The 24,256-nt window shown below is 31.3% G+C and overlaps 1 protein-coding gene across 8 annotated transcripts in view; it reads right to left on the bottom strand.

Annotated features, from left to right (window-relative positions):
- The window catches only part of CD36 (CD36 molecule), a 132,693-nt gene that overhangs the window by 30,277 nt on the left and 78,160 nt on the right, over positions 1-24,256 (bottom strand). For 7 of the 8 annotated variants that reach the window (XM_052000707.1, XM_052000706.1, XM_052000709.1 and 4 more), the window contains 4 exons: positions 18,245-18,337; positions 17,565-17,780; positions 5,282-5,442; positions 1,488-1,632 (listed from right to left, as the gene is read on the bottom strand). In XM_052000707.1, coding sequence (XP_051856667.1) covers positions 1,488-1,632; positions 5,282-5,442; positions 17,565-17,684 — 426 coding nt within the window. In that variant the 5' untranslated portion in view covers positions 17,685-17,780; positions 18,245-18,337. The remainder of the gene's footprint in view (positions 1-1,487; positions 1,633-5,281; positions 5,443-17,564; positions 17,781-18,244; positions 18,338-24,256) is intronic. The other variant, XM_052000710.1, reaches the window with a different exon arrangement.

Raw genomic sequence — 24,256 nt, 5'->3', positions numbered from 1 at the left:
TGTGCAGAATTAATAAGAAAGTAGGTTGAGGCTTAATAGAGAAAACATTTTTTTTAATAAAGTAATATAACTCCCAAATGGAATACCCCCTCTTTTTGGATATTGAATTCGCCCATCATTATAATTTCTCAAACTAAAACAAGATTCTCACTTGTCACATGTGATTAGGAAGGGATTCCTTTTGGGGTAAATGGTGGGAGGAGTGTGACCAGGAATCTAAGATTCCTTTTGATTTTAGGATTTCGTGCTAGATAGATTAAATAGATTAGATAGATGCTGAGATAAATCATGATTTGCTTAATGTTCCAAATCAGAGAACTCAATATACAGACCAAGTATGTTAACTGTTAGACTAAATATTGAGATTAACATATTATAACCCAGTAGAAATCACAAAAATCACCAAAAAAAAAGAAGGAAAGAAAGAAAAGAAATCACAAAGGAAATAAGTTCCCTGTCCTGGGAGAAAGTAGAAGCTATAGACAATTTTATTCTTATGCTGACTATTATCTCCTTCTATATTTATTACAATAACCTTGTAATTGGCATTTATTTTCTTTGTTGTTTGATCTACTCCTCATACTAACTCCAAAAGGATAATTAATAAAGTTGCTATTCTTCTTTCTACTTTCATAATTTTACCTCAATTTAAAGTGTATTATTAGTTTTATAGAATTAGGTCATAACTCCTGATCCTGGCACTTAATATTCTCCAAAACTACACATATTTTATGCAATCTCATCTTCTACTACTGTCTTATTTGAGCCTTTAAATCTACCCAGAACCTAAACATACCATGCAAATGTTCTTATATTGTTATTGTTGTTTTTAAGCTTATTCATATTTTCCCATTCTTTTAAAATCTATTTCCAAATCCCATGATGGTTCCTTATCAAAATTCCAATATTATGCACTGGCTAAATTAAAAAAAAAAATCTTGGTGTCACAAATTAATACTTGCAAAGCTTCAATTGATCATCTTGTTCAAACAACCTCATTGTTACATCCTGGGATTTATATAACACCTAAAGCTCAAGACCCAAGGAAATTAAATGACTTGCCCAAAGTTATCACAATTCAACAAAATTCCTAAATACTTAAATATTTGCAATAATAAAAAGGAAATAAATCAATACATTTGATAAAGCCCCAAATAAATTATTATTCCATTTTGAAACTTGAATTTTTTTTTGTTTTTTTTCCCAATCATTTGTATTTCTTTTTAAATTTCCCATGCTTTGATGACTCCTTTTACAGATTAGTATTTGGGAATTATATAATACTCATGTGATGGGCAAAATATGAGATTAAGAATTGTTTTTTATCTGCTTAAATTTATAGTAATTTTGACAAGCTGACTTTAATGGAGTCTTGGAGGATTTGGAAACAAATTGTATTATTATTCATTGCTACATCTCACACATACACACACACACACACACACACACACACACACACACACCCTGCCCCATCCCAACACACGTACTGCCACAGCAAGATTGAGAACAGTAAAGCTGTCATCTTCTGACCCAACTGACAGTCCACGTTCAAAGATGGCACCATTGGGCTGCACAAAAGAAACTGTGTTATCTGCATTCTGAGTTAGATTTTCCTTGGCTAGATAGCGAACCCTGAAAAATAAGACAAAAATCTAAAATAGTTTTATAAGCACAAATTATAATAAATGCAATGTTATAATCTGCTAAGATTATAAATATCAATTTTATATGTAGAGTAATACCAAGGATTAAAAAAAAAAACTTTTCACATGAATTTATAATTGTATAAAATACTAAACTTGAAGATTAATTATGTACTTAAATGAATTTCTTTAGATATATGTTGAGACTCAGAAGAGGTAATTTACACAGAGTGAGCAATTAATTAATAATAATTTAGTAGATTTAGTGAGTCTCTGGCTTCACTTCTTAGTTAGTCCTAATAAAGCAAATTTAAACTTATAAAGTAATTGATAGTCATAGTTCATCATCTAATCACAGGTTAACTAAAATATATATCAGACTTGTTTCACAAAAATACCTGGTTGCCTACATGGTAAGTCTGGTTACACTTTTATGGGAAGAACTACAAGGGTTAGGCCAAGTGAAAAGAGACTTTTATAAGTTCATATTTCTTATCTTTTTTGTCTGGAAATAGCTAATTGAAAAAGAAAGGAGGGTTTGGTTATATCTTTAAGCTATAACTATATACAAGGTGACTCCTACTCCCATGTTTTATTTCAAAAAGATGGGGATGAAAATGATCTTTGCCCACACTTTATTTATCCACAACTTGACTAGTCCCTTCAAAAATAGAAGATGAAGGGGGATGTCAAAGGAAAATATGTAACTTGGTGGCTAGGTATAGGAGGGAAGAGATTGAAGACTAAAGGAAATTTTCACATATTGAGTTAAATTTTATGAGTGAGAACTTAAAATTTCCTTATTTTTCTTATTCTTATAAGAATATAGATGCTTGTAAAATGAAAAAAAAAGTTTCTTGTAGGAAAAAAAATATTTTGTGTTTGACCATAAAGCACAAAATAAATTAATTAGATTGTCATGGCTCTCACAACATCTACTTTATTGAAAAAGTGATTATTCTAGACCTATCAATACTCAAAATTTATGGGGTTTATGCCTAAGGAGTCAAGGCCTCGTTATTCACTACATTTACAATATAATAGAATACTCTCCAAGACTTTGAAAAATCAAGAGATAATATATTTACTATTTCCTTATTAGAATTTCTATAAATTATTTAAAAGTAGATCATGCTTAGTCTTTGCTCCGTTCCAGGATTACTTGGGTTTTTGAGAATCATATACGTGTAACTATTGAATAGTACTAGAAGTGTCTATGAATATTATAGTATCCATGATAATTTTTACATGCTTTTTAAAAGACACTTTCATAACAGTAATGATTTATACTCTAATATAGCTGTTTACTGTTTTTATAATTACAAAACCTAGCCAACAGATGGCACTCTTTAAAAGAAAATGTTGGAATGAAACAGTTTTTCCTAAGTTTTAGTTTCTGGAAAAAAAATTGCAGTTGGATTATATGAATTTGAAGGCTAATATACATTTTATCTATACTTTATCAAAGTATGAGTTCAAAAGGAAATGGTAAGTATTGTCCAAATGCAAATCATTGCTTTTAATTTTTTATTTCAAAGTTAGAATGCCTTAAAGAGGATTTGAATTGTATAAAAATTTTCATAAAAACTAAATTATGAAATAGATGCTAGAAAACCTTAAGAAGTCTATAAAAATATATCTTTCTGAGTCTACATGTAATGATGATTTGAAGGCGAAGATGTGAAGAAGAATGACTTTTTTCCCTAAGGTAACTTCTAATCCTAAATACTGTCACCTAGCTACTAAAAGATAGAAAGTTCTCATCCTTGCAAGACTGGTCTGTGGAAAAATCATTGTTTTTCTTTTCTTTTTTACTTTATTTATTTTACTTTAGAAGAATAAAGAAAAAAAATAATGGCTATTTTTACCAACATATTAGGAACAACTATTCACTAATTAAATAGTCATTTATATTTCTCTGGGAGGTAATTTTACAGAGCAGGATGAAAAAAAAAGAAAAAGCAAAGGAAAGGGAAGAAAAGGAAAATAAAGAAGAAGAACATGATGAGGAGTTGGGAGAGGAAAAAGAGAAGGAAAGGGAAGAGAAGGAAAGGGAGGAGGTAGCACCAAATAATGTAAAAAGAAAAGTTATACTTTTTTCTGAGTGAGACTGTTTATTTGCTAATTACCTGCTAAGTGCAAAACACTGTGCTAAGTAGTAGGATAAAAAAGAGGGAGGATGGGAAAAGAAAGAATAAAAATCTACCTCTCATTCTAAAGGGATTACTCTATATTAAATATAGTCTTCATTTTTTATCCCCCCCCCCAAAAAAAAAAGGAAAAGTAGAATTTGAATGGGACAATAACCAAGAGCAAATAAGATGCTTAACTAGGGGAGTAGTTAGGACAGATATAAATTTTAAATTATTTTGATAGGCATGTAAACTTATCCATGGAGGTGGGGGGATTATGGAATCAAACATAGATTGAGAGATAGAATGCACCTTTCAGATCTTCCAACCACCTCAATCTGTAGATGAGGAAACAGATTTGCAGCAATCATTTGATTTGCCAAAGATTACATATGTAATATATAGCAGAGTTTATATTTGAACTCAAATGCTTTGATTACCAATTTGATTCCCCACTGGCTCCTATCAGATAATGTAGCATGATTAGTTTAGGAATCAGAAATATAACATTCTTAAATCTTGTATTTTAATTAAAAAAAAATCAAACTCCTGTTCTCTCTTTTTATGCTTTTACACTTAGATAAGATAATGTATGAATAAGGTCATTTTATTTAATGTAAAAATTAAGTTTTCATTGAAATAAGCAGCAGCAAGTTATATCAGAAAGAAAAACCAAACTAGAAGTTAGAAAGCTAAAATGATAATTGCTACTCTTCTATTGTATTCCTTGTATTCCTTGCTTAAGTTATGTACTCCCCAGCCCCACCCCAGCCTCAGTTTTCTACTCTGTAAAATGCAGATTTTAGATTATATGACCTCTAAGATATATTTTTAACTCTAAAATTCTATTTAGAGATCTAAGAAATAAATTTTAGGAGTTAAATTATTGGAGAAAAGCAGGGGAAAATAAAGGAAGGCTTTGGATTTTTAAACTCTAAAACCAGAAATATATGAAATGTTTTTTTAATGATTTTCAACAACCCGTGGATAAATTTTATTTCTTTGAAGGGAAACCTTAGAAACTATACTGCATGAATTTTTTATAGTGACCAACAGAGAATTAGCATGTTCTTAATGTTGGCAAAATTGATTTTTGTTTTTAAGTCCTTGAGAAGATTTTTCGACTTAGCTCATACATCCAATCATCGAACTAACAGGAAAACATAATAAAAATATGAACTCTAAAAGATGGAAAAAATGAATTTCTTGCTAATAACTATATAAATGACAATGTCATGAAAGATATTTGGAGTTAGCCAGAGTTTGATTAAGTTCATAGGATTTTAGAACCTATGTGGTATTTTTTTCTACTACTGATTAAATTATTGAGGAAACCAGGAGGCCTACTTCTTTTGGGTATCTATTTCTTTCATCCCAAGAAGAAACATAGTATATTTCATTTTGTAAAACAAAGGATTCATAAATACATGCTTAGCGAAGTGGTTGTTTTGAGTATGATAGCCTTTGTCATTCAGGAAACATTTATTTGGTTAAATCTTCACCTACCTGTATGTATAAGGGCCTCTCTGTTTAACTTTAATGTTGGTACTATTAATCATCACCTCTTCTGGATTTTGCACATCAAATATCCAAAATTGTCTGTAAACTTCTGTGCCTGTTTTAACCCAATTTTTATAAGCAATTGTACCTTCTTCAATGACACATTGCTATGGAAGGGAAGAAAAAAAAAAAAAAAACAGTAAATTTGTATGAGTTTGCAGGGGGGGAAAGCTGATTGTAGCAGTGGGAGTTCATAACATTTCATCACCCAAATGGAAAACAAACACCTAGAGTAACCTTGTTAAAAAAAAAAAAAAATCACCTTGCAATATTGCCACATACTTGCAACAGAATTTGTTTTAAAGTATTATCTAAACCTTTTCAAGTTAGCCTTCTGCCACAAGACAAGAAGTCTGCAGTAGTGCAGATTAATTTCTGTGATTTTTAAGGAAATGATTTTCAAGTACAAGATTAACTCTTGAGCAACATTATTGCAAAATTTAGCAACAAAATATTAAGCAAATTTTGAATATTATAATGAGAATTTCATTGCAGTGAAAGAGCTACCATATTGCTTAATATAATAGATTTAGGTTAATCACAAACAAGAAGAAAAGTCAAACCACAATAAGAACAAAAAAAGAGAAATATTTAAAAGATATTTCCTTAAAGAAAAAAAAATAACACAAAGCCATTTATAGTCATATAAAAATACTCTAAATCATTGTTGATTAGAGAAATGAAAATTAAAACAACTTTGAGGCACTACTTCACACCTCTCAGATTGGCTAAGATGATAGGAAAAGATAATGATAAACATTGGAGGCAATGTGGGAAAACTGGAACACTAATACATTGTTGGTGGAGTTGTAAAATGATCCAACCATTCTGGAGAGCAATGTGGAACTATTCCTAAAAGACTATAAATCTGTGCATATCCTTTGCTCTAGATACTTCTGGATTGTATCCCAAGAAAATCAAAAAGGAAGGAAAATGACCCACATGTGCGAAAATATTTGCAGCAGCTTTTTTTTTTTTTTTTTTTTGTGATGGCAAGGAACTAGAAAATGAAAAGATGTCCATCAATCGGGGAAAGGGTGAATAACCAATCTGAATAGATTATGGTATGTGAAAGTAATGGAATATTATTGTTCTATTAAAAAAATGATCAACATGATGATTTTAGCATGACTTGGAAAGATTTACATGAATTAATGCAGAGTGAAACAAGCACAATCAGGAAAATCCATCCAAATTCACAGAGAGAACTATGGGGACTGAACATTATGGTATGTTCACTTTTCTTTTCCTCATGATTTTTCCCTGTTGTTCTGATTTTTCTCTCCCAATAGGATTCATAAGGAAATATGTTTTTTTTTAAAATGAATGTACATGGATAACAAAAAAAATGTTTCATATGTAACTGGGGAAAAGAAATTTTGAATTAAAAAAAAGAAAAAAATATTCTAAAATCTTAAATAGGTAACTCAAAAGTTTTTGAGAAACTCTGGAGAGAGTCAATCATTTACTTTGTAACTTCAAGGAATTGTGATTTCATTGGTAAAGCCTACCAATTACAAAGGAACTCCAATAACACCGATTGCAATCATTAATAAATGATTTTTCAGAGTTTTTATAGGCAAAAAATAAGCCTCTGCAGTTAGCTATGACAATTGTCTGAGAAGAGAAATATACTCCAAAGCATCAGTTGAAGCCTATCTAGTTTAGAATCCCAGAGCAATGACATTTCATTGGTTTAGCTGTTCATATCTACAATCATCTGAAATAGGATTATAAGGGAGGACTGAAATGTCAGTAAGTTTCTAGCCAAACATATCATTAACTTTTTCTTCTTCATACTCAACTCTAATATATATATACATATATATATATATTTTTTTCATTTGCTCTATTCTGTGATTCAAGGCCTCAGAAAAACTCAAATTCCATATTCCCATAGCTTCCAGTGAAGGACTTCAGAAGATCACTTGATAAGAATGGTATGATGTTATCATAATCTTGCTAAGTAGGGACAGTATACACATTCGCAAATGGCACCATAGTGTCCAACTACACCATTTTTTTTTTTTACAAAAATCCTCCAAATACTGAAAAAATAAAAGTTGTATTCCAATGAAACTAGTAATATTGGGTTTCTTGCTGATTTCTCTTTTCAGGGAAAAACATTCACAAACATTAATTAACTTGTCATTAACACAACAATCATGTAAAAGAGGAAAAGTAATGATTAAGTTATCCAATATTTTAAATGAGGAGCCATAGGAAGAATGCTCATGTCAGGAAAGTTTTATTCTAGAATTATAGAAAAGAAAAAGAAAGAGATATCAGAAAGATTCAACTTGAAAAGAGTCATGGAAAGAGAAATAGTTTTTGAATTGGCTTTTCCTAAGGATTGCTAATATCCAAACTTCTACCTTCCTCCTCATTCTCTACTCTTTGTACTTCAGTTCAAAATGTCCTTCTCACTTTCACAGCTATTTTCTCATTGTTTAACAGGTGAGGCAAAGGCATTTTTTAGAAGAAAAACTGGCTGCAGAGTCCAATTGACAATATTTTTTAAAAATCCTATAGTTTTGATCTATCTAGAACTGACTAGTTATAATCATCCAAAAATATGACATAAAATAGAAGAGAGAATACAAGAAAACAAAAACAAAAGACTAAAGTCTGACTCCTTTTTACCAGTGTCACTGTGAAAAAATTTTTTTTTCTTTCTCTATAAAATGAAAATAATACTTGCACGTGGCTCTCTTCAAAAATGAGATCAACCAAATCAATTCCATTTGTTCAATAATGAATAGAACCAGTTACACCCAGAGAAAAAACTCTGGGAAATGAATGTGAACCACTACATCTTTGCTAGCATTTTTAATTTCCTTCTCAGGTTAATTTTACATTACTTCAAAGTCTGATTCTTTTTGTGCAGCAAAATAACTATATGGATATATATACATATATTGTGTTTAACATATACTTTAACATATTTAACATGTATTGGTTTATCTGCCATCTGAGGGAGGGGGTGGGAGGAAGGAGAGGAAAAATTGGAACAATAGGTTTTGCAAGGGTCAATGCTGAATAATTACCCATGCACATATCTTATAAATAAAAAGCTATAATAAAAAAGAAAAGAAAAGAAAAGAATACTTGCACTACCTTTCTCGAAAGGATTTTTATGAAGAAAGTATTTGCAGATCATAAACAATTTATAAATCTAAGGTATTATTATTCTTATTACTGGCATGGTAATTTAATTTACATTTTTTTACAAAACATTGTCATCCCCTCATATATATTACTGAGGTAAGTTTTCTAGGTAACCACTGTAAAAAATTCTCATGATGAGGTTGATAACAATAATGATATTGTTGTTGCTGTTGGTGGTGGTGGTGATAGTAGCTAACACAATATATAAATAGAAAAAAGAAGAAAGTCAGGGGGGGATGAGAGAGATATATACATATAAGACAGATATGAGGAAAGAGGAGGAGATTCAGAGAGAAATTCAAAGATAGTGAGAATAGGAGAAAAGTGAGAACAAGACCAAATTTAAATTATTTCATTTAATCTTAACAGAAATAAAGTTGATACCAACAAATGAGGAGAGAGGCTGATGATTAAATAACATTTCTAGAATAATATAGCTAATATGTGTCTGATGGAGGATTTGGACTTAGATCCTTTTGACTCCAAGCCTAATGGACTATCTACCACACACAATGCCAATTCAAGTGATTTGGGGTTATTTTTCTAAGGTAACACTCAGCAAGTAGATGTTGGAATATTAAAATCTGTGACCTTGTGATATCACAACTGTATCACAGGCTGGTTCTATTGCATAATTACAGCCTTGAAAATGTTTTAAGTTTATACAAAAATACTTATTCCCAAAGCTTACTAAATCCACCAAAATAATCATCCTAGCATAATAGATAGTCATGGATAGACTTTGGTTGAAATCCAGGCTCTCATATTTATTAACTATCTGAATCTAGGAAACTTAGCCTCTCTTTCCCAAACAATTCCAACATACTTTTCTAGTAAGCCCTTAATGGGTGGTGATCTTTATTAGTAGTCTCATACTAGTAACAAATCAATTTCATTACGATAAAGCAAAAACACAAGAGCATCATTCATAGAAATGACTTTTTTCCCCTTATGTAGCATTTAAGAAGATAAATACTTTCTATGCCTTGTCATATATACAAATACAAATAAGAGTGTTTACTCATGGGAATAAAAGTCACAAATCTCAAATTTCACCAAAAAAGAAGATGAGTGGTAATTTTAGTGAGGGAAAAAATGAATTAGATAGCTAGTACATTTCATTCAGCTAATGAATGCTCACTTCAAGGCAAATATATTGTTCTTCCATCAATATGTAATTGATGAAGGCAAGATTTTATACTAATATTTTAGTATTTGTTGTTCTGATTAGAGAATATTGTTTTTTTTCAAGTAGGGTCAGATTATTTGAATAGCATTGTGGGAAGCTGGGGATCTTGGCATAAACTATATCAAATATATTTAAAGGAAAGATCAATCTGTGGCAAAAAAGGTATCAGAAGTAAACTCACTAAAAAAGAACTTTCTCCTAATATTACAGCTTTTACTTAAAGTTTTAGCAAGAATAATTATCTTCTTTTTAATTTGTTTGCATATTAATTTATGAACTGCTTTTTGTTTTTGTTTTTTACAAATTTATATATTTCTACTAGAATCATAAGCTAAAATTAGAGGGTACTATTTTTTAAATGTACAGCTAGATTTTAATTAGTTTGAATAATGAACTAATGAAGGGCTCATACATATTTCAATATGCACTATATAATTCTGCTGGGTTGGAATCAATTGCCATAGTTTACATAATTATAACTTCAAATAGGGTAAATTCAAATAAATAGGACCCCTTCAGGGCTTTATTGTATTTCCCTTCTTTCACCTTCCTTGTCACCTAAGCATAATCATGAGCTTACTCTAAAAGTTTACACTTAAAGAATTATATTATATAATTTGTGGATTTAAGTTGGTAGCATTGGTTGCCTATGATGTCAACCATGAAGTGAAGAACAGGCCATCTTTTATTTGACTCTGTGTGAGTTCACGAACATTGCCATTCTTACTATTATAATCACTACCTGATATGTACCTTTCTTATAAATTCAAGTTGAGCAATCACACCTGGAAAGGATCTTAACCTCTTGCAAACAAGGAAATTATATACTACAGATATTTCTTAACTTGTTCAAGATCATATGGCCTAATAAGTGGGAGAGCCAGCTCTGGAACTCTGTTTTGATTTCTAGCCTAATACTCTTCCTCCTACATTAGAGCTTGTTCAAAGGTGACTTAAGGAAATGATGAATGAGATAAAACAGGAACTAAAGTCTTCCTGATAATTCTGATATTTTATGTACAAGAAATGTCAGTTTTCACCTCTTTCCTTTTCTAACATGGTGAAATATAAAATCATGTGTATCTCCTATTTTCAAAACAGACATAAGATAGCTATTTGACAAAAGAATAGAAGGGAGGTTTGATTTCTCCCCTCCTCCCCCTTCAGTCTCAGGCATTTCAAATAAGATATCTAGTCTACTGTATACAATCCAGCACATTTTAATGGAATTTGATAATGAAAGATCTGGAATTTTTCATCAGTTTGAATCTTTTAGGTCAGCGTCCGCTTCTGAACTAGAGTATTCTGATAGCTCATAAAACAGTTGAATCCTTAGCTGCTTCTAAATCCTTATAGAGTTCAGGGAAAGAGTGGATATCCATGTCAATAAAACTTTCACTCTACTGAGTAAGGATAACTTACAAGTAAATAGATTATATTGTTCTCTATCCTGTTCTATTTTTTGTTGTTTTGCTCAATCAATATTGTACAAAAATTTATTTCTCAAAGTAAAAGCAATCTCCATAATTGTTATTATTAATATTTTGGTGATTTATTATGATATTTATATTTGTAATTCTAGTGAGAAATACGGTATTAAAATCATTTAATGAAAATTTATTATTGGTGAAATGACATTTTTCTTATAGAATGCAGAATGTTTCACATATATTATTTGAGGCTTAAATATTATTTTACTTGAGACTTTTCACCCTCTGAGACAAGTAAAATTCCTATTTTAAAGATGAGACCCTACATTCACTTAATAACAATAACTAGCATTTATACAGCACTTACTGACCACTAGACATTATGTTAAAAGCTATAAAAATTATTTCATTTGATTCTCATAATATACACAGGAGATAATTACTAATATTATCTCTGTTTTACAGTTGAAGGAACCGTGGTAAATAAATTTAAAATCAAGTTTTATTGACTCTCGGTCTAGAGTTTTCATCTGAAGATAATTTTCTAGTTTTAGGCAAATATTGAATTCCAAGATTTTGGAACCAAAATAAACCTAGTCGACACTTTTTATTTTATATGTAGGAAATTCAGATCCAGGTCTTTAGTGACTTTCCAAAAGTAAAAAAAAAAAAAAAAAAAAAATAGTAACAGTTGAGACTTTCTTGAATTCTAGTCCAATGGTTTTTCTATTTCATGATCTTAATAATACTAAGAACTGCCATTTTCATAAGTTATTAAAGTAAATTGACCATAAAGAACATCAATCTTTCAAGGTCACAGAATGGATGGTTAACCTATCCATTTGAAAAAAAAAAAAACAAGAGAAAATACATTTGAATCAGTGCAACATTTCACTCCATGCCCAATCCTTTTGGAAAAGGGAAGAGTCTTGCTTTTATCGCTCTTTTCCCCCTTATGTTCCATACTTCAACCTCTTACATTCTTGCTTCTGTCTGACTTTAAAACTCAATTGAAACTCTTCTTGGAATCTCCTGCAGACTACAACACTGATGATCATTCTGTCTCTTCCTCCTTTTCCTTCCTCTCTCCTGTTTGTCCTTTTACTGAAGGGAGTTTTATTACTCAGCCATTGTCAATTTTCAGTTATTTTCCATCATATTTTATGCTTTGTGATCCAACTGAGGCAAACAGGATTAGGTGACTTGCACCAGGGTGACAGTTGGTAAGCATCTGAGGCCATATTTGAACTCTGTTCTTCCTAAATTTAGGATCAGAGTTCTGCACACTCTTATGCCACCAAAATACCCATTATTCATGGGAAGCAACATATGTAGGGGGGAAACATATTCTGGTCAGATAATCTGGCTCAAATCTGATCTTTTAAAGTTATTTTGATAATCTCGGGTAAGTCATTTAACTTATCTGGGTCTCAATTTCCTCAGTTATAAAATGAAGATGGCTAGGACTTGATATCCAGAGCCTCCTTTTATTTTCAGTTTCTAACTGTATGTATTTGTCAAAGTTCAGACTTGGATCTTCTTTTTTTTCTCTTCCATCTTGGGTATAGCATGGATTCAGCCATCTCTATAGATAATTACTAGATCTATATAACTAGTTCTAATCTTCCTCTGGATTTGTATAAGAATACAAAAATTATGTTTTAGATATCTCCAGCTAGATGTCCTGGAGGCATTTCAAACAAAAGGCTAAAACAAAACTCATCTTTACTAAATCTATTTCTTCTATCATTCCCTTTATTTCAATAGAAAAAAAAAATCTTCCCACTTGTTACAAATGCTCAATCAATCTTGGATACAACCATTCTCAATTCCTTCTCCCTCATCCTAACCTTAAGTCCCAATCAGTTAACAATCCTATTTCTTTTACTCCCATATTACTTCTCACAATAATGATACCACCCTATAATTTGGAGTCTCATCACTACTCATTTGAACTACTACAGTAATAATTGGACTCCCGGTTCATAGCCTCTCCCCTTTCAATCTAAACACCAAAGAACTGTTGTCATGATATTTCTAAACTACAAATTATCTCATTTCACTGCTCAAGAGCCATCAGTACCATTGAGCCATCAGTACTTTACAATTCTCCTCCCTTCATCCCCACCAACTCAGCATATATACTTCTTTATTTGTTCTATCTCTGAGGCAAAGTTTTCTGTTTGCTATACCTTAAGCTCAGGAATCCATTTTCTTCCTTTTTGCCTTTGTGTAGGCTATTTCACTGTAACCATTACTAGTTCTCCATCCCTTGAAAACTCCTCTCTGTCCATAGTCAACAAACATTTACTAAGTATTTTTATTTAACAAGTAGTTTATTATTAATATTTTTATATTATTACATATAATAAGTATGACAAATATTATTGTGTTGAGAGTTCAAAGAAATAAAATAAAATAAAGTAAAAAAGACCCTGCCTTCATGAAATTCACATTCTTTGAGGGAAGACAGCATTAAGTATGTAATTAAATAAGTAAGTAAGAGGTATACAAATTATTTAGCTATAGCTACAGATAGTATTTATAGCTGGAAATACTACCTATCTATATTCAGTAGAAGGTCATTTCAAAAGAATAATCCTAGCTAGGGAGAGGGCCAGAATTCTTAGTTTCATTTAAGGTACAGCTCCTATGTCATATCCTAAAGAAAGTTTTTTGCTGAGTGTTCCTAGGCAATATTACTCTCACCTACCACAAATTATCAAATACTCACACATGTATGTATGTATGTGTGTGTGTATATATGTGTGTATATGTATCTGTATAATATATGGCCTTTGAAGGAAGGCATTGTTTTTCATTTTTTACTATATCTCTACAATCTGGCCATAATGTCTTCTATATTTTAGATATTTAATAAATACCTTTTAGATTAGATGTGTTCTATTGATATTGAATTATTCAGAGAATTGCCTGATTAACAAAATGCCCAGGGTCACACAATCAATCAGTGTCAAAGGTGGAATTTCAGCTCCAGGTTTTCCGACTTGTATCCTAGTCCTCTATCTTACAGTGCTCTAATAAGTCTATTTTTTTTTTTTTCAGGTGAAGTCAGTGTGTCTTGCATCTCACCATCATATTATTATTTAAGGGAGAGAATTTAGATGTCATAATTTCTATATCACATGTTTTAGAAGATATAGCCTTCTTATTGAGGGAATTGGGTATTATCAATTTTCAGATTTTCTAAAAAGTAATATGAGATGTACAAATTTAGAAACATTTTCACTCCAAATTTTCAAGTGAACTATTTGTACCCAATCAATGGTACAGTTTTCCTAACTTATATTGGAGTGATCAGCCACAGTTGGATAAATTGATCCCAAACTAGTAATATCATTTGGATCCTCTTTGAGCATGAAGGATAACAACCAATAATCAAACAAACCAATTGGTTCTTATTGGAACATTACTGCATTATCTTAAAGAGCTCCTGATCCTTCCATAAACTGGTAGCAAGTTCTTTAGGCAGTTGTTGACAGAGTTAACAATTTTTGCTGAATAAAGCAAGTGCAGACATCTCCTGTTCAACAATTATTATGCAATTAGCTGATCTTCCAGGTTGTCAGAGAGTCTGCACAGAGAGAATTCTTTTGTTCTCTGTAAATTCTTATCTTCTGGGTCTAAAATTTCTCAAAACATCCCTCACTAATCTCTTATGCTCAAAATGATTACAATAAAGTGACAAGGACAAAAGTATAATGGAGATGATTAATTGGGTTCCCTCTGCTGGTTTACAACATAGTCATTCAACTTATATTTTAGAGTCTAGGACCATAAACCTAATGAAAGAAGGAATCTCAGGGGTCATCCAACCCAGTCCCCACATTTTACAAAAGAAAAATGGATGCCAAGTGACTTTTCCTATGTTGTCCTCAAAGGAAATCAAGCCCAAGTTTTGGCTTCCTGTCTTCCTCTTTTCACTATTATTACACCTTGTTTAGTCCTCAGTTGCTTTCACTGAGTATAAATGAAAGTTAGAAAATATAGCTTTTCTCCCCTAACATCCAATTATTAGAATAAGGTTTTGGGACTTTGAATTTTTTTCTTTCATGTTAATAAGTACAGAAGGAAAAAAAATACATGCTAATTACTTTAATATTACTAAAGCTCTATGATCCTTTAACATGAAAATGCCTTCTGTCAGTATAGATCATAGCCTTATAAGGTCTTTAGAGGGCAGTTAGATCACTTGTTTTGGAAACATAGAGAATGACTTGCAGATGAAGATCTCTAGGCTACTCTTAATTAAGGAACCTGTATTGGACACCATTCAATCTTTGAATTTGAAATTGAAGACTGCAATTTGCACTAAAAAATAAAATTTCCTCTTTGTCTATTTGTACTTTTACAAAAGCAATATGAAATAGATCAAATGTGGAAATGTAGTACATGGAGAATTCACCCTGGATTATTATATAAAAATGTACTTGTGATACATCAATAAAATTATTTTAGTTAAGGATATGTGACCAGGAAGCTGTGAGGATGGGGATCTTACTATATGGTGGTAGATAGAAGGAAATGAAGATGTTTAGTCTGGGAAAGGAAAGACGTAGAAATTTGACAATTATTTTCAAATACACGTGGAAGAGGGATTAGATTTCTGTTTGAATCAGAGTAAAGAATTAAGAACAAGGGGTAGAAGTGATCCTCTTCCAGGTCACTAAACTTCATAGAGCCTCAGTTTCCTCTTCTGTAAGGGAACTAGATCTATCTAAGTTATAGGGAAGCAGTTATAGGTTTGCTAGAATGAAACATTTCTTAACACTTAAAACTCCAAAATGGGCCTTTTCAGAATGAATAACTTATTTCAAGTGTGTAACCTAATTAAATGCCTAACATATTTGTTAAGTTTCTAGAAAACAGATTGATTTCTTTTATAACTTTGGATACCTCACCACGAGTTCATAACTGTGCTATGCATACAATAAGTGCTCAAAATACAATACGTATAAACAATAATTCTGAAATACATCAAAGAGGCCCATAAGTCACTCTCATCAATTTTAAAGCAATATTCTGAATTGTCCTTTTGAACTATGTAACCAATGTACTCCTTGAAATTCCTATTTAGATGTTTCTCCATTGTTTTGAAGTAACTGTGACTCAAAGGCTTTAGTTCCAAAGTATAAGCTCTAAGAAATATAGTGGCTTTTACCAAGCTCAAGCAAAGGACTGTGTTTGTCCTCTCAGCACCACCTTGCTAAACTAAAGAAGTCTAGAGAGAGTTACCAACAGCCTTGACTATCTGGTAGTGCTATTTTGTTTGTGTCAACAATTGAAAACTTCAAGGACCATGAACTATTTTTGAGGAAGAAGATTTCAACTTGACATGATCATTTACATTTTTAAATGTTGAAGAAATTGGCTTAATTTAGCTGTTTTACCATTCAATAATAAGCAATAGGAAATAGTTTTAGTCAATGTGCATAGCACTTGATTCCAAGCCTAGGTTTCCAAACCTAGCTGTCCTATTTTTAATCTATATTACTTTGAACAAACCTGTGTGATTCTCTAGAATCTATTAACTTGATTTATATGCTCAATATGCATACATATATATTTAAGTGTATAGCTATAAATATGCACATGCATATAAAATTATGCCTTTAAACATATCTAAGTTAACTATTTTTACATAATTATATCCTTTGGAATCTGATATATTTTATATATTGAAAAATTATTCTAAGAAGTCCATTGGCTTTATCATTTTGTTCAAAGGGGTCCACAACAACAAATATATTAAGAGTACCCTCTGTAAAAAAACTTAATTTCCAAATTTATAAAATGGAAGGTCTGAACTAGATAAAGATCTAGAGCACACAACAATATATCTCATCATCCTAATTAAAAATTAAATTTGCTCATCAGGTTTAGTCCTGTAACATACCAGGATAATTCCTTCACGTTACTAAACCCTTATTATAGAAATGGATATAACACACACTCACACACACACATATACACACATATTGTCTTGCTACTGAGATAGAAACATATAGGCAGCCTTTTCCAGATTTTGTATTTGTTGCAATTGAAACATATACTAAGGACCCTTTTCCATATAATTCAAGTCAAATCAATATAAACAATTTAGAAACATTATATAATTAACTTGAAATCACAATTATATTCCTATCATACTAAGATATATGAAATGAGTTAGAGCAAATTATGAAAATAAGACATATTTACATATATCAATGCAATATTAAATTAACTGAGGAAAACAACAACAACAACAACTTTTTTTCCCTCTTCCATATGGTCTTCAGTGTTCCTTTCTGGCACAGTATCCTGTCATACTGCAAATATTTAGAAGCCATTATGTTGCCTTCTTAATAGGAAAAAAATAAAATGGAAAATAAGCAAAGGAAAGTAAATCATGGAGAATTTCTTCCAGAATGATATGTACCTTTTTAATTGTGTTCTGAATAATCATATCTCCAACAGGCATTAATATGCCTCCCAGTACAGCCAGCACTCCACCTATGACAGCACCTGTGATGAGCCCACAGTTCCGATCACAGCCCATTTTTCCTGTTTAAGGAGCCACTTAGGGTTTGGCACCAGGTTCTTTTTTACTCTTCAGGTCTCTCACGCTGAATGTCCAAGGGACTTGATCCTATTACTAGAAACATCATAAAGCAGAAGCTAAATATCAGTTCAAAAAGATCAAAGTACAAAAAACAAGCAATGAATACTGATGGGAAGATAATTGTGCTAGTTGTAAATAAACGCAAGCTTGGTTCTATTCATTTATGCTTCTAATATAGATTTTAGGGTTTCCCACCCTTTTCCTTTTACAAACATAAATTAGCATATAATTGGCTCAGGTATATCCTATAAACTGTTCTGTTCTTTTTTCCTAGGGTATTTAGCAAGACAGATAATACTCATACATAATGTTATCAATCTCACATCCATCTCATTACCCCCTCCTCTGTAATAGCTTTGTGAACTCCCTGGTTTCTCTACTCAATCTCTATTCTACTGATATTTTTTTTTTTTGCAAGTTCAATAGGTTTTTGTTTTGATATCTCTGTAAATCAAAATATTACTAAAATAATAGTTCAATTATCTGCTTCCTCATACCTTCTTCAGGAAAAGCAGCAGGAGAGAGGCTATACAGAGATTTTGAGATGATTTATTTCAGAAAAATAGGTAATTCTTCCAATCATTTGAAATCTACAAAAACAAAAATTACACAATAAACTGAGATAGGATTGAAAACAAAATGCTCAAAAATAAATAATTAGTTATAATGATGATGATAATAATACAGTAAACATTTATATGTCTTGCAATGTACAGATCACTTTTTGTATGGGAATTTTATAAAGTAGGTTTCGTTATCCCCATTTTACAGAGGAGAAAATTAAGATTGTATAAAGCTAAGTAAATTGTCCAGGTCTCACCTTAACAGTCACTCAAATCACAGTGACTCTGAGTTCAGTGACCTTTGATTTCAGTGATACCATGTTGATACTTGCCAAAGAATTAATTCTAATATTAGTTATTATGACAATTACTGTTATGTATTAAATCTAACTGCAGAGAATTGAATATCAAAGTCAATAAAAGCTCCATAATTTAGTCAGTTCCAATATCACAAGCAATCAAATGCAATATTTTTCTTTGTGATGGTATATAAAATAGAAAAAAAATTGACTAAGCTTAAGCTGAATCAACTACTATTGCTTTCAGTTTTTATTTTTAATGAAAATAGCCTTTGATTTTGTTTTCCTTATCATTTACAGCTACAAATTAAAATTTCTTTTTATGACAAAGCAACATTTATAAGTTTTTTTGTAGTTTATGAACAGCATGTTTCACCTTTTGAACTAATGTCTATTATGAACAAAACTAGTCTTTTATAAGATGATCAAAGCTCTGGAAGACATTAGTAAGCAACTAGAATCAGTGCTATGGGCAGAATCATGTGCTAAGTGGGATTAATTAATGATTGAAGTAATTTTTTATTCATTTTAATGAATTTTTTTGTATTTGACAAATTTGACAAAAATTGATAAAACAGCATTATAATGGATCTGCATAGTATAGCTTAAAGTACACTGGGAAGCAAAATAAAAGAGCTAAATTCAAGTTCTAGGTCTCTCATTAGTTAGGTACAAAGTACTAAGTGTTTTGGCTCATCTTGTACATTGACTCATCTTTATATGTACACATGTGCACATATACACACAATACATATATACATGTTAGGAACATTGAGATAAACACTGCAGAATTTTGTTAAAAGCATATGAGTTAATACAGATAAAGGACTTTGGAATTGTAAAACATATAGTAAAAAAAAATTACAGATTGAAATTTTGAGACATTTTCACAAGAAATTCTGGTTGTGATGGTATTTATTGTATCAGGGTTGAGAATGACAATTGCATTTAATAGATTTATGAAACAAATAGTGGCAAACCAGCCCCTATGCTGAAAATGCTCACAGAGTATTATAGTATAGGACTGGATGGGAGAGAAAAACAATACCAGAGGAAAATAAAAGGCCAAAAAAAAAACCTCATTACATGTATGCATGTACAGCCACACACATATATGATATATATTCATTTGCGTATTATAGATATCCATGTTATACACGTATATACTGTTGTTTTGTTATTTTTCACTCATGACTGACTTCATGACCATTTTGGGACTTTTGGGCAAAGATATTGGAGTAAGTTGATATTTCCTTTTCTAGCTCATTTTACAGATGAGGAAACTGAGGCAAACTGAGTTAAGTGCCTTATCCTGGGTCACCTAGATAGTAATGTCTGAAACCAGTTTGAACTCAAGAAGATAATTCTTTCTAACGCCACGCATGGCACTCTATCTCAGAGCTACCTAGTGCGCGCTCTCTCTCTCTCTTTCTCTCTCTCTCTCTCTGTCTATATATAACAGTGTAAATCTCTATATATTACACAATGTACATCTATATACACACATATATGTATAAATATATGCATGTATATATTTGTACAGAAGAGACCTTTATCTCTTTTTTTGATTTCTTTTAGGTATGGCCTTAGCAGTGATATACCTAGATCAAATGGCCTCATTAGGTATTATTTGGTAAACTGTGCATAATCCAAAATTGCTTTTCAGAATGGTTTTACCATTCACTTGTTTCAAGACTGCATCAATCTACTTGTTTCCCAAAGGTATCTCCAATATGTATCATTTTGACAATGACAATATTGTAAAAAGAATCAATTTTGAGCAGTTTTGTAAACCTGTGAACAATAAAATATGAAGAAACAGGAGACCAATTTCTACAATAACAACACTACAAAAATAATACCATAAAACTGTAAAAAAAAAAAAAAAACAACTTTGAAAGCTTTAAGAACTATGACCAATAAAACTGCCTTTCATGATTTAAGAGGACCTGTGATGAAAAATGCTATTCATTATAGGAAGGTTGCGGAATAAAATGTATATATTTTGAATATAACCTTTTAGGGAATTTATGTTCTTTCACTATCTATATTGACTACAAGAAATTACTTTTTTTAAATGAGTTTTGGGTGGAAAAGAGAGAATTTAGATTTTTTTTTTCTAACAGAGAGATAGGAGGTGCTATGCTGCATGTTAATACTCTTAGGGGCAGCTAGATGGTGCCATGGATAGTGTATTACAGCTGGAGACAGGGAGGCTTACTGAGTTTTAATCTGGTTTCAGGCACTTACTAGCTATGTGACCCTGGGCAAGGTATTTAACTCTGTTTGCCTCAGTTTACTCATCTATAAAGTGAGCTCGAGAAGGAAATGACATAAACCTCCAGTATTTTTGCCAAGAAAACCTCAGAGTCATAAAGCATTAGACATGACAAAACAACAGTTATTAATTTTACTGTTTTACTTTGTTATAAGTGGCTTTTTATAAGGTAAGAATGTGTAAATGTTTTTAATGTAAAAACACATTAATAAAACTTAAAAGAGAGATTAGCTCCTGATTTTTAATTAACAAAAGTATTGTTAAGAAGGTCAAATCCACTTTCAGCATTATTGTTCTCCTTGGAAGCAATATTACTTAGGATTCTTCAAAGCATGGGTGAGGAAAGCATTTCAAACATAAACTTGTACAAAAACATGGAAGTTGGAAGTAGCTAGAGGGATTTAAATGTAGTGTATAAAATAAGATTAAAAAGGTAGGTGGGACAATACTACAGAGGGTTTTAAATACCAGAACAGGGAGAAGAGTTTTGCTGTTTTTTTTTTTTGTTTGTTTGTTTGTTTGATTGTTTGTTTGCTTGCTTGCTTTGTAAATTTATCCAATCAGGACATGAGGCAGGGTCTGATGTGTAGATTTTTAGAACTTGATCTTAGGTAGCCTGACACTTAGCCTAGTGATATGACCTCTAAAAGCCATGTCTAAAATGTTATGACACTTTATCTATGAAAATGAAGCACAGACCAAAGAAACAAATATAGTTTCTTCTGTAGTCCTATTTTCCATTCCATTTCTAACTAAAAATTAATCACAAAATAATATAGATTCTTTTATTATGTAGAAATATGTGGGGAGAGTCACAATATTAACTAGTTTGTTTTTTGGTTTTTTTCAAAAGAACATTAATCTTTAAAATCTCTATGTACAAAGATCAATATTCAAGAACTCCACCTTTCCACTTTTTTATGAAGGCTTTTTTTTTTTTCCTGAGGCAATTGGAATTAAGTAACTTGGCCAGGGTCACACAACCAGGAAGTGTTAAGTGTTTGAGGTCAGATTTGAACTCAGGTTTTCCTGACTTCAGGGCTGGTGTTCTGTCTACTAGACCAATGAGCTGCCCTCTCTATGGAGTCTTTAAAATTAAAGACTTTCACACACATTCATTTCCTATCCCAAATCATAATTAAATTCTCTTTACTCTAGACTATGGAAAATAGTCTATCATTTAAAAAAAATCTCATTTACCTTTTGAAGAGAAAAAAAGTTTAAAAATTCACTTATAATATTCCTATCTCAATTATATTTAGATGAGTGCCTTTTGATATGATCTTGAAGAGTCAATACAGTTATATCTTTAATCTCTATTTCCAACGTCTGGCAATTCTCTAATATACTCAAGAAGAATCTCACTGACATCCTATCTATGGACATAATGCCTCCCCTGGGAAGATTGCTCTAAAAATTCCCAAAGAAAATGATTCCAGTTATTTTGGGTATTTGCTATAAACTCTGGAAATCATCCTCTGTAAATTTCCCACTTTTTTTTTTTTTTTAATTCTGCACTCTTTAGAGAGGATCTGGAAGCTCCTCAGTATTTAATTATTCTTTAAGTAAAGGGAGGCAATACATTTTCTAGGAAAGTTAATTTGCTGAGCCAATGTTAGTTACAATTGCTCTTGAAATGAATAGTATTCTTTAAATATTCTTATATTAAATAATAGTATTATTTTATAATCCTCATCTTAGTCTGACTTTGGTAATTTCTTTATTTCCTTTTAATAAAGATAGGATTAGTGAGTGTAGGTGAAGAGAAATGAAGAATGATATTATTAACAGAAGATACTAGAATCCACCACTAAATGGAATTTTTTTCATTGATTTTTCCTTGTCATTTAGCTTAACATTAGAGATCAAGATGTATGACAAAGAGATGTTCTGTTGTTGGGAAATGTTTAGGTCTAGAGTTAGAAGAAACTCCAGAGTCTGATTCACTCCTGCAAATCAGGAAAACTAAGTTCCATGAATATGATTGGACTTGCAGAGACAAATAGATGTTGCAATGGATAAAATGCTGGGTCTGAAGTCAGGAAGAATGAATTGTGATCCAGCTCAGACATGTACTAGCTGTGTGATCTTGGACAAGTCACTTAACTTCTATATGCTTCCGTTTCCTCAACTGTAAAATGGGAATTATAAGAACACCTGCTTTCAAGGATTATTGTGAAAATAAAAAAAAATGTGATAGCATTTCTAAAGCTTTTAGAATAGTGCTTGTCACTTGGGAAGCTCTACATAATTACTAGCTATTATTATTACTTGTCCAAGGATCCACAAATAGCCTTAAAATTGTAACTTAAAGCAAAATCTTCTGACTAGAGAGCCAGGGCTCTTTCCACTGTTTCAGAACATCTCCAAAAACAACCACAACAATTACTACTACTGCTATTACTGCAGCTGCTGTTACTATCCTTTATAAGAACATTTTTACAAGTGGTTGGAAAAGAAAACAGTAGAGTTGTAAAGGCGAAGAAAAAAGATTATACTATGATTTTGCTTTTTCCCTTAACTCAATGGTTGGAATGATTGCATAAGGTGGAAGGGAAATATCAAACACTAAAAATTTAGAAGAAAATGCCTCTTTGGGCTCCACATGTCAGTTAATGGACAAAATAACAAGTAGTCTAGCAAAACAATAAGAATCTACCAAAGAAATGCTGGAAGCCATGCTAGCTACTGGTGGCTCTGTGTGTATGTGCATTTTTGCACATATATATGTATATATGGTATGTATATGTATATATACAATGAATATATACATTATGTATTTGTGTATATATGTGTGTGTATAGCAAAACAATAAGAATCTATCAAAGAAATGCTGGAAGCCATGTTAGCTACTGGTGGCTCTGTGTGTATGTGCATTTTTGCATATATATATATATATATATGTATGCGTTATGTATATGTATATATACAATGATTATATACATTATGTATTTGTGTATACACACACACACACACACACACACACACACACACACACATACATACCCATATATCTTAAGCTGCACTCTCATTATGATTCTTCCTATGACTCACAATGTCCCAACTACAAGGCTGATGCATATTAACTTTGTATAAACTAACTTAAACAAGATAAATTATACCAAGGTTATCCTACAGAAGTGTCGTAATTCCCTATTTCAAGGCAATCAACTTTACCAGCATACCCTCAATTTCCTTACCCAGCCACATCCTCAACATTTCTGTCTTCTTTACTTAAATATATCCTCTAATGATTAAGATGTGTAAATCTTCTGAAATATTAGTCTAATACTATTATATTGTTAGGAGTCATATGATATGAAGACATTAATTAGCTGAATATAATTCCATTAATTATATCATAATTTT

This window comes from Antechinus flavipes, chromosome 5 (genome assembly GCF_016432865.1).
Source record: "Antechinus flavipes isolate AdamAnt ecotype Samford, QLD, Australia chromosome 5, AdamAnt_v2, whole genome shotgun sequence".
In the NCBI taxonomy this organism is placed as follows: Eukaryota; Metazoa; Chordata; class Mammalia; order Dasyuromorphia; family Dasyuridae; genus Antechinus; species Antechinus flavipes.
This window is presented reverse-complemented; position numbering and strand designations above follow the sequence as displayed.